The sequence below is a fragment of the Rhea americana genome, unplaced genomic scaffold (genome assembly GCF_003343005.1).
Source record: "Rhea americana isolate MKP2758 unplaced genomic scaffold, rheAme1 scaffold_13, whole genome shotgun sequence".
NCBI lineage: Eukaryota > Metazoa > Chordata > Aves > Rheiformes > Rheidae > Rhea > Rhea americana.
The window spans coordinates 1,316,588-1,329,008 of NW_028185372.1; the positions used below are offsets into that span (position 1 = coordinate 1,316,588).

The 12,421-nt window shown below is 36.3% G+C and overlaps 1 protein-coding gene across 1 annotated transcript in view; it reads right to left on the minus strand.

The window, feature by feature from the left end:
- Nucleotides 1-314: 314 nt before the first annotated feature.
- The window catches only part of AMACR (alpha-methylacyl-CoA racemase), an 18,903-nt gene continuing 6,796 nt past the window's right edge, over nucleotides 315-12,421 (minus strand). The window contains exons 4-5 of the mRNA XM_085326304.1: nucleotides 9,461-9,647; nucleotides 315-1,524 (exon numbers count right to left, since the gene is read on the minus strand). Coding sequence (XP_085182430.1) covers nucleotides 1,115-1,524; nucleotides 9,461-9,647 — 597 coding nt within the window. The 3' untranslated portion in view covers nucleotides 315-1,114. The remainder of the gene's footprint in view (nucleotides 1,525-9,460; nucleotides 9,648-12,421) is intronic.

Here is a 12,421-nt window from a genome sequence, read left to right on the forward strand (position 1 = left end):
TTTTATCTAATTTGTCAGGACCTACTAGATAATTCTTGCTCCCATGCAGGAGTTCACAGAGTAAAATGTAAAAGGGTTTTTTTGTAGTAGTAAGTCTGACAGTTTGGCATGACATATGTCAAATATACATATCTCAGCTTTSGAAGTTTTTGTAAGTAACAGACTAGTATTTAGCACTAATAAACACTACACAACAGAAATTAGGTAACCCTTTGTAGCATAAKTCTTGACATGCCAGACTAAAGAAAACTGTATTAGGGCCATATAGATAATTCTTTCTAAAAACATAATTATTTTCAAGTTGAAGAACAAAGGCCGTTTTAAATAACTTTAATTTTGAAGGAGATCACAACGAGCATGGAATAACCATTGTTTAAAACTTGTGCAGTTAAGCTTCTTCTTTTCCATTTTTCCAAAAAGAGAGGAAATGATTAATTCTTGGCAGCTATTTTAACAACAAATTTCACCTTGAAGCAATTTTCCAGACAAATTGAAATTCCAAATGTAATTTAATCACATGACTGCATTAAGGAAATGTCATCAGGCTCTTAAACAGAACCGTCAAAACAACTCTATAGCAGAGCATAARGAAACAGCATTATATGGACAACTGTTTTGGCATGAAAATGCAAATGAATCAGCACAATAGAGATAAAAATCCTTTCAAATCTATGAGTAAACAGCACAATTGTCCATTTATGGAAGCACATAACTGTATTTTATGAAAAGTATTACCTTCAGGTAATTACAAAATATATTACAAAGCAACAGTGTAACTAAGAATTAAAATAAACAAGCATTTCASAGGATATGCTATTTAAAGAAGCATTATGACGATTTACATCTGCTTAGTAAACCATCAGTGTAGATCTTCAGAACACAATTTCAGTAACATTCTAGACTTATCAGGAACACAGTTTGTACACTCCAGTGGAAGCCACCCAGGTATACAGGTACTTAACTCCTACTGACTTCAATTAAATTTAAAACTTCATTCATTTAAAACATTCTTTTAAAATCARTATCATATAAGCACTTATTTGTTATCTAATTCAGTTTTGATGCATAAAATCTTACTCCATCAGCCTGAAATTCTTCTTTGCGTAGTTAGAGATTACAAATTAGCTTTTGGTTTACTGAATTCTATTACTTTTTCAGAATGAAGCTTAGCAATCTCTTGCTTAGTAAATCCATATTCTAGAAGTATCTCTTCTGAGTGTTCTCCTATAAAAGGATCTCTTTTAACAGATGGAACAGCAGGAGTCCGTGAAAGAAGAGGAGCAGGTCTAGGACTTATCTCTTCCTGATCATTTTTGATAAAAGAACCTCTTTGTTTGTTATGCTGATGCAAGGCGGCATCATCAAAGGATAAAACAGGGGTCACGCAGGCATCAGTGCCATCAAATATGCTGCACCATTCAGTTTGTGTCTTCTGTGCAAATATGGATGTAAACATTTCCTTCATTTTGGGCCAGTCAGTGAAACTCAACTGACTAGGAAGTTTATCTGAATCTAGCCCAAGACCTGAAAAGAGAAAAGCAAAATTTAACAATAGCATAGCTTAGATAAACTAAAGAGCTGCCCATAACTAAATACATTTCTCAAGAAACTAGCACTTTGCAGGCAGTCCAATGCTGCACTAAGAGTCACTTCAAACTTCATTAGGATATCTATGATTACAGGAGAACAGGGAGACACAAGAAGAATGTCATGCTCTATTATTTGCTCTTAAACTAAACTGCATCAACTATGGCCTTCTAACTAAGTACACACAATAAACATTTGTTTGCATAAATGTCTTATAACAGCAGCAGCTGCCTAGAAAGAACATTTTGTCCYGAGAACATTTTCTGTAATAGGGATTGTGTTATCTATCTGGCAGTAGCAACACATTTAGCACCAGCTGCTGCAACCATCCATTGAATAAATCCAGGGCTATTGCAATATACTTAGGTCACATAAGTCAATAAATCTGCCTTACTTGGACATTCAGCAAGCTGCAGTATTTGGGGCCCAATGCAATTAGATATTTCATGCTGGAGAGGAGACAATAGCGTGGACAAACTCAGCCCAGATGTGAACGAGGCAGCACGGCTGCAGCTGCCTGCAGGCTAAGTCCTGCTGCCCAGAGACTGCTGCTCTCACCTCACAGCACACTGCAAGGCTCAAACTCTCCTCCTGCTCCTCTTTGGGACTACTGAAACTCGTAGCCCTTACACTGACTGACTGCTTAAGAACCATGTTTCTAGATCAGTCTTACGGACCACCAGGTACACAGTACACCTCTTCYCCACCTCCGGAGTTACCTTGCTCCTGGGAGGCCAGTTTCCCAGTTCTGTTTCTGTTCTCTTAATTCCTCTGATCTCCTACTTTAATTTCTCCTACGTTTGGAAACAGACCTGCTCTTTTATAGTCTTCAGCTCCCTTTGCCAGGGACTATTTTGGCACTCTGTCCACAAACATTTGCTTAGCTGCCTACAGTTGCAGGGAATGCAGCCTTGGAAAAACGGGCATCTTGTAGGTCCCACAACTCCTAGACAGCCAGATATCCAGGAGATGAGAACAATTCTGGAGCCTACCATAGGCATCTAGGAGATGCAAGAATTGTTAACATTTCTTGTAAGGTTTACCTCAAAAAGGAKGTAAGGAACAAAAATAATAGAAATGCATTTAAATCCCACTTTAAAAGTGGAGGTAGTACACACAGGGGTACAGACTCTATAGTATCGAACAGAATTCTGAAGTGGTATAATGAAGGCTGTCCAAATGATCACAACTACAGCAGTTTGAAAGAAGCAGGGAAAAAAATGCAGAAAACGTAGGTATAAAAAACATGCAAATTTGAGAAATTAAGAAGGGCTTGAGAATAGCTATCAACATAATGCTTTACCAACYGACATAAAATCGAAAGTTTTTAGAAAACAGCTCTGTGCAAAATGCAGAGAAAACGTGGAGCTCTGCAAACATTTAATTTTGAACCTTGTATCTGTTGCTATGACTGCTACTGATGACTGGACTTCCAGGTTTTATAATGGGCTGGCCTACCAGATGCCTGTTTGCATACAGAATTGACACAGAACTCCTCTCATCTTCAGCTTCAGATAGGCAGAAAAAGCTTTTTTTTTTTTTTTTTTTTTTAATCTTCTGCTATTTCCACAGTTTCCTCATCACTGAAAGGGGCAGAAATATAACTACTAAAACATAGAGGGGAGAAGAAAATAAGATAATGTCCTTTCTTTTGCTCTTTAAGTTCATTTTTTCCCCTGATAATCTCTACTACATGTCCTTCTTGGGGCTCAGTCTCCTCCAAATTACAAAGTTACCATAATATTTAATGGGTTTCACTGTTGATCAAAGAGAATCTAAATAGTGTTTTTGGAAATGAATATACTCTTTTAAATCTTACTTTGGTAYTGCAAAGAAAAACACACAGAAACTGTCAACCTTCAGACTCAGGAATACAGCCACGCAACAGTTCACATTGAAAAGAAAATCAACACACCCAAAAGGCAAAATAAACAGTTTCACATCTTATTAGAAGTTTCTAAGGATATCAAATTAAGATCACTAAAACATAAGCATCCCTTAGTTACCAAGTACATGTACCTGATATCTCTAAATTTAAAATTTACTCTTCATAACAATTCTTACCATCCTATAACAATTAATTAAATATTACTCATATGGGTTCAGCATCTCTAATTAAATTGAGGCTATTGATGCTCACAAAATRAATCTGATTAATCTTTTCTCAAGAGATATTACTAAAGATGATTGGTGCTAAACAATCTACTTAAGGACTAGGTGAGACAAATTTACATTCCACAAGTAAAGCTAAGTAACAACATACTAACTGTGATTCTGTCTCACTGCGTGAAATCTTACTAATTGGAAACACTGGTTTGGTAAGTATTGCTTTGCTTATTTATTATGTTTTGGCTTCTAGGAGTCAGACCATTATGAATATAACTTTATCATTACTGTATTACACAATTAYACTTGAAGATCATGCCAGATGGAAAATTGGCAGAATCTAACCCTACACACTCTAATAAAATAGAACAATATGCAGAACCTGGAATTTAATATTACATGCTCATTTCCACCAACCACTGAAGACTTCAGCTTTTAATTAGTATGAACTCACAGCATTTAAGCACTGCAGCTTCTCATTTTCCACCTTGTGCTAAACATTTGTGGTGCAAACAGAATCACAGCAGGAGCAACTGAGTCAACAGGGAAACAATTACACAACACAGAATTGCTTGGGATACCACAGAATGACATAGTTCACCAAAATAATCAAAAGCAAAATATCTTTTACACAGAGAATCTGGTACAGCAATCAAGACCTGTTCAGATTTTGGTCTAGGGACTTTTCTTTAGAAAAGGCCAACAATTTACCTCACTACAGCTTTGAAACAGTGGGTTAAAAAAAAAAAAGAAAAAAAAAGGAAAAGTAAGTCTCCCTTGTATGCTATAGCTATATTGAGAGATACACCTGCAGTTGATTTATTAATGCAACAAATTACAAGTGATCTTGTAATGTTGATCTGATAAAACAGAAATAAGCAGTTTCTCACAGTATTTCAGCTATAGTAGTTTAAAAGGATTTTAGGATCCCTAGTGGTATTTTGCTTGGGATTTTCTTCTTCTAACCTGCTAATTTTCTTTTCCAAGCTATCTGCACATTGCACAGTAATTTTTAAATTATGTTGCCATGACATGACAATAGAATCATCTAAGTGTGATGATTCTGAGTATGATTAATTTTGGCCCAAATGACAGCCATAAAATGTATACCACTACTCTACATAAATGCAATTTATTCTCAATCTCACAGGTAATTAAACTTTAGAATATTCCAAATTAACAGAGAATATTCCCAATTAACAGAGAATTTTCATTAAAGTAACTATGTAGTGTTTTTTCCCCCTCTCAGTTTTTATTAAAAAAAAAAAGCGATGGTTCATCAAAAGGGTGATTAGAACCAGACTGCTACCACAGTATTACTACAAATGTATCCAAAGCTGCACTTTAAGTTTGCATAGTAATTACCACAATTGTAAATGTTTGTAAATGTTTTGGTGTAGCAAGAACCTGGGTCTCTGGAGCTTTAGTACAATGTCTGAGGCCCACCATGAAAAATAAATTCAAATAAAGTTATGTGCAACTGAGGATCTCTAAACTGTAATGAGGAAACCATTCTTCTACTTTGTGTATTTCCTAATAAAAAGGCTGTATCAAATACAGTGCATTAATATATTTTAAATAAAATACACAATATTTCATAATCACACAATGGACAACCCTGTGAAAATCCTTCATAATGATGTAAACTATGTTTTTTCAACAACTTTCTAATTTTTTTTTCCTTCTTTTTAAAAAGAAATCATACTATGCTATAAAAGGAATATCGATATATATTCAGAGCTTTAGTGGCTATCTCTGCTTTTCATATCAGTGTAAGTTTACACTACATTCGTCTTATGTAACTGAATTTACACTACATGGTGATGCAGAATCACACCTTTACCTTCTCTCTGATATGTGAAATTACCAAGTTCTGCTTGTTTCTCTTAGCCTGGCCACAGGAATAACTAAGCACATATTGCTGAAAAACAAGATAAACTTGCAGAAGCAATTTACAGTTCAGTTGGAAGACATTCTGTCTCTTTTTATCAAAAAATTGAGACTTAGCCTTAGTAACAAATATTTCTTTCATCAAAATTCTTGTAAGATGCAAGGTATCTTCATGATTCATTGGCTGACTTTACTAGTAACAAAATTAATGTAAGACAGAGGATTATAGAATGTTTGTGAACAGCATATAGTCTATAACGAGTCCAGAATATAATTTCTAATACTGCAGCTGTTACAGCAATTTACCTTATCTATTTTATATAGCTTCAGTTTCTCTCATAACTAAGTTCTTAAAAACTCATGAATTTATGACAAGTGGAAATTTCATTTTCCCTGGCGAGCAAAATCCTTAAAGCCAACAATTTTCTCAAAATTAAGATGCAGTATTTTCTTAAACTTAACACTTTTTACTCTATAATCCCCTAAGAATTTTCCTCTCTATTCTATTAGCTGCACTCTCATCTAGCACTGGGTACACAATTCTACAAGGAAACACTAAGATGAAGCAAAAGCAAAAGGAAATTAGTTTCACTTCTGCTAATCAGATTTTATGGGCAGCTATAATTGGTTCAGAAATCATGTTCCTTTTTCATATTTGCAATCTCTAACTCTCTGTCCATTACTTCTGCAACATCCTTGTGTTCTCGTTATACAGGACTGGTGTAAGTAACATATCCTCTGAATATGAACAAATGGACATAAAGAGGCTTCTGAATATATTTTATCTGGAACAGCACCAAGTTGTTCACCAACAGAATTGACCAGAAGTACAGAAAAAAAAGGAATTAAACAAAATCATGGAAACTGTAACTGGAACACAGCATTTTAAAACTACTTCAAAGCAGGGAATTAATGTCCTGAACAGCCCACTCCAAAGTTCCTTGGGTTTGTGTAGGAGCAATACACTTCTCACAAGCAGCTTTTTTTCCTGTGTAACATTCAAAGGCTTAAATTCTGAACGAGATTTCTGCAACAGATATCCCTGAAGGGAGAAAGATCTCTTAGCTACAACAAGAATCAGCTGTTCTAATTCAGTACACTGCTGCTTCAGAAGCTTACAGTCAGAACTACTGAACGGGATAATTATTTCCTGAACGATTTCCTGAAATCTGAACAATTCACAATATGCACTTAAAATACAATGAAGAAAGACGGGTTATTTTAAAAGTAGCACTGTAAAAGAAAAATCTTGAGTTTATAGTCTGAATCTTTTACTAACACTCTTTTATAAAATAAATAAAGTACAATTTTTGACTAGAAGCAGAATTTGTGATAAATTAAAAGTAAAAGCAGTTTTTTATTAGAAGATTGTATGTTGAATTTTTGAAATATGACAGAAGCTGGCAGACACACAGCCACAACTGTGATTACACTTGTCTTTCTGTATACATGCAAATGTATTTGTCTTTTGTTGTGTAAAAAATGTTTTTGAAACTTCAGTTGTTAAAATCAAGCCRTTTCTGTTTTAAGCTTTTCAAACATGAAAATAAACTTGTCAAATGTGGGTCCCCCAATACAGGCTGATGAATTCATAGCTGCTGCTCTGACTTTACGCTCCACATTTCTGAGAAACTACCAAGAGGGAAAGAGAATTTCAACATTTTCCTCAGTAGAGATCCTACATCAGACAGACCAGTCAGTGATTGTACTACTTTGTCTGGATACTAGATTCAATTATCCTAGAGTATCCTCCTAGACAACTTAGCTGGCTGACTGGAAAAGTCCTGAGTCTTCATACAGTGGCCCTGCAACAGTGATCAATATAGGAAGACTGGAGCATTCAGGGAAGGTTCACTGAGGAAGAAGGGTAAAAAACCTGAGCCCAGAGTCCATTACAGAACGTGTTTTCTTCCTGAATAAATATAGATTTCATCCTGCTCCTGTAGCTTAAAAGCAATTGCTATTCAACTCAATCTCCAGAGAAGCATACAATACTGCAGCCAAGAACTTTAGGCCAAACAGGTAAGTATTTGAATAAGTAGTTTTACTTTGTTCCCCCCACCCCTTTGTATTTCATAAGGGCATTCTGCCTGGAGAAGTGCCTGGAATTCCAAATTCCCTAATTTTCAGAGCAAGGGTTTACATTTTACTTTGACACAGTATTATATTTATTCTTTTTTCTCCAGTTATATTTAATGCAGACAAAAAACTCCAGGGGATTAGATGAGAGTAACATTTCAAAGAATCAGTAACGGTGAAAAAAACAACYGCACTTTCACGTTCAAGAAGCAGCTTAGATCTGGAGTCTAGCAGGCAAGGTATTTCCAGGACAATGAGAAAGAGGAGTTCTAACTTCGTCAGCCAAAAACATGGTTCTCCCAAACTTGACATCTGATCTGGGTTTAGAACATCATATTGGGTATGTCAACGGGTCAGTCCATGAGGCTGCTCTGTGCATTTCATGTAACAGCATATACCAGTTTGGATATTCTCTGCAATTGTGAAAATTCTCTACAATAAATCCTCTACAATAAATAGTCTATTAYGGCCATTTATAGAAGTAGCTATTTGCGGCCACAAATCTTCAAGGACTTTCTTTGGGAGCACACAGCCTGCAAGAGAGCAATGTCAAAAAGAACACAAGACATCCTCCCTCTTTAGGATTGTGCCCACCAAAGGCATGTCCCACCTTGGCTGAGTTCCTGAATTTCAAAAACTCCTGGAAATGCAAGCCCTGGCACTAACTATGCTCTTGTTAGCTCAACGGAGCTGACGGGGGCTGAGCTGACTGATGGTACCTGCCTGTGAGCAAGCATCCAATCCACAAGTCAAGTAATAATCTGCGGGGAGATGCTGAGTAAGAATCAAGAGTTGCTTCACTGTCACCTTCACCCAGCCAAGAGTTACCACGTTAAGTCACTTAAGTATCAAAGCGATCAAATAACACCGTCTAGGAACGTCCACTGTAGGTATCTCTCTGTGGATTTCATCCTACTCATTAAGGACAACAAAAATTAGGTTAAAGGGGATTTCTTACATCGTTCATATTCTAAATACTGGGGAAATAAATCCCAAATTCTTTTTGGATTTTTAAAACTTTCATAAATTCAGTATGGAAAGCATAGCAATTTATCAAAGGAGCATAACAGACGAAATCTATTTTTAAATGAAGTAACTAATTAGAAGCTAAGTGCACATCTGATCTAAAACTGAAACTATGCATTGATTCAAATGTAAAGGGGCACCTGCAAATTTCAGTGCTCACATCACAAAATAATGACTTTGCTTGATCCAACCTAACTCTTCAAGACATAYAAATCATACTTCATAAACATATTTTAAAATTCTTCAGTCAAATATAAATGTTAGATTCATGGTTGTAATGTAGAAGCACTCTGAAGTTCTGTGGCAAAAATTAATTTATAAAACTGACTTTCATTTTATAAAAGGTCCTGTTTATCAAAAAAATATTATGGAATATTTCCAGTGAACGTTCATTTTTAAAATATGTTTCTTTAAAAATGTGTATAGCAAAAATAACTGAAACTGCATGAAGTTTTATTTGCTGTATCAGTCTTTTTTAGAGCAGATTCACATTCCTTTGAAAAAAGTGGTTTCCAAAATAGTTGTCCAGTGCTTCAGCCACATCACTGACTAGCAATACCATAACTGCAGAAGAAAAGGGATGAAGAAGATAGAGATCAAATGCTAGAAGAAAGAAGTCAACTAAAAAGCTACACTACTACTCAACTAGTTTCAAAAGGGGTGGCTTTTATAAAGATATAAACATAACCAATGTTATGAATCAAAGTTTAGTTAAAAATAATTTATTCAATCATGCTTTACAGATATGAAATAACTGCTCCAAGCTACTTACCCTTTATTAACTGCTCATAGAATTGAGGCTCAATGGCACCAACAGCCATGTATTTTCCGTCGGAGGTCTTGTAGGTTTCGTAAAAAGGAGCACCACTATCTAATAAGTTCTCACCTCGCGGTCTGTTCCAAAGTCCTATATTTTGTGATTTCCACAGAAAAGAACTCAGATATGCTGCTCCTTCTACCTTCAAGATATACAAAAAAGAGCAGCTTCAATAAATTAGTTGACATATTGCCTTAATTTGACATGAAACAAGACTGCAAAAACTCACTAGCAAGTCTGGCTTAGGTTAAGATTTTAACCACAAAACTTCTGTTAAGCAGTTTCATTTCTTACACTTGTGAAGTACATTTTATATTGCATATATGAAATTTTCTAGTATTAAAGAATAACAAGGAGCATAAGTGTAATAATGCAGCTTCAGGGTCCTAGTTTAGCAAACCTTATAACCACTAGTTGTTCACACAGAGGTTCACATTTTAGATGATGGGACAAGCTTCCCTGCCCTCCCTTACACTGACTATCTGTCAGCCTTCAAGCTTTCTACTTACAGAAATCAGGATGCCTACACCAGTCTTGTAATTACCAATTCCTAGATCAACAATAAGTTGTCTTAAACTTACCTGACTATAATAAGACTGCTATTTTTAAAAGCAGAAAATTGGAAAGAAAACAGAAGTTAAAGCTCTCTTTCACACCATGCAAATAGGGACATTCACCTGGATCATAAAGTTAGAACAAAAAATTATTCTCTCACTCTTCCCACTGGCAAGTACTTAGAAATTATCTTCTCAAGAAAACTGGGAATAATTGTTCAAATGTAGTAGTAGCTATCATTTTGTTGCATGTATTTTCAGCTGTGTAAAATTAATCTGATATTGTCTGCAGAGCAAAGCATGGAGATTGTACCCAAATATAAAGCTGCTAAATTTTAAAGTATAAATACTTATTAGTTTCTACCTTTCTAAGTATGAATTTAAAAAGATGTAAATCTCAAGTATGCAAAGTCATGAAGGTTTCTTCATTTAAAGTATATTGTTTGCCTTCTTCCTCCCAAGTTCTTGCCACAAAGACAGGAATACTTTTGTCCTACCTGTCATACGTTGAAGTTGATTAAGGTACCTTCCTGTGAGAGAATATTACGTACCTTCACCTGCATGTTTGCAAAATGACTGCAAGACTACCAGATTACTGTYTGCTTTACTAATTAGCTTATCTTGCACTGCTCACATTAGCAAAGAATTACATGAAAGATATTGGAAGTAAAGATAACAACATSTGGGATAATTTTCAGAATAAGCTCTAACTGCAAATTAGACTCTGGTGTCTAAATTTGTCAGAGCTATTTAGAGTACCTACCCATTCTAGAAACAACTATGGTAAAATAGTATGTCTTTTTGACTCGATCTCAGAAGTATCCCAGGCTGGGCAACTGGACAGCTAGTGTGTGCCCTAGCCCCTTCACAATTCAGAGGCAAGTGAAAAAGTGTCTAAGCTCTGCCCTGAACTCCCACAGCAGGCTCAGACGACTCCACCCACCCCACTGTGATCACTTTCTTCTTTTTAGCTCAACTGCACAATGATCACAGCAAAACTGATTACGCATTTTACTTAAGGACTTCCTAATGGTAGAAGTGCCAGAARCCTCTGAAGCAGGGATGGGTGACCTGAGGCAGCATGCTGCTCGGTGATCTCTACCCATACTGTGACTCAGAGTGAAACGGTGCAGACAAAATGACTGAGAACAAACCCACCTCAATCTAACCTCAAGCCTTGTGACTGAGGAGCTCTTCTAATACATGGGAGCTTTGGTATTTTAGTACCTCCAGACTGAGAAAAAACTGGATTCCCAGCCTTCTGTCCAGCAGCAAAATGCTCTCACCATGAGGCTATTATGCAAGAAACGGTCATTACCACCACCATCTCCTGTGGCTCTTTTCACAATGCTTGGTCAGATGTCTACTATCAGCAGAAGGTTCAGTGTCTGAATTTTGAGTGAACCTAAGGAGTCACCCTTACTCACRTGCCTGCATGGTGTGGGAGCACAGATGCACCCCTGCGCCAACTGTATCATAATCAGATGAATCATACGATGGTAAGGTTGGAAGGGACCTCTGGAGATCATCTAGTCCAACCCTCAGCGTAGCCCACACAGGGACCGAACCCACGACCTTGGCATCAGCAGCACCACACTCTAACTGAGCTAAACCTGCCYCCTCCTACTACAGTTTTCAGCCAGCACTGTACTCGGCACGYAGGAGCAATGAGATAAATACACTTCCAGAGGGTCGATGAGAAGAGACAGTAAATAATGTGAATTGGTTTAGACCAGAATTTTAATTCTTCTGAGCTGAAATGCAGGATCCAGTTCCTACATTTTATGCAGCATGACAATTACACTGGACAAGCATGAAGAGATGATGCAAATCTAGCCCTTGGCTGATCACCTCTCTACTCTCTTTTAGTATTAGTTTAGCTTTGCTAACTAGAGGAGTTCCTTATAGGTATATTATCAAAAAAAAAAAAAAAGTAGTTCAGTAAAATTCTTCTTTCTCCATGAAAGAAGATGAAAAATGAAAACTTACTAAAAGTAATTCTGAGGACACAAAGCAGCTAAAAAAGATATCTGTTTTCGCTCTCTTACCATAGAAAATCCCTCCATGTGTCCTTAGCATATTCAGATTACCTAAACTATTTAGCATGAAATGACAGCTCAAATGCTGCATTATGTATTAAAAAAAAAAAAAAAACTTATGTCCATGAATCAAATTTAGAAATAGAAACAGACTCAACCATCCCAGTCTGCCTTTGCTGTGGATGACAAATACATGTTTTCCATCAACTGTCTCAGAGAAAGTTTGTGTTAAGCAAAAGGAATGCAAAGAAATTTTAGGTAAAGTACATCCAGTGCCACTGGACAAGCATTTCAGAGGTTGCCTGGAATATCAGTAGGGAATT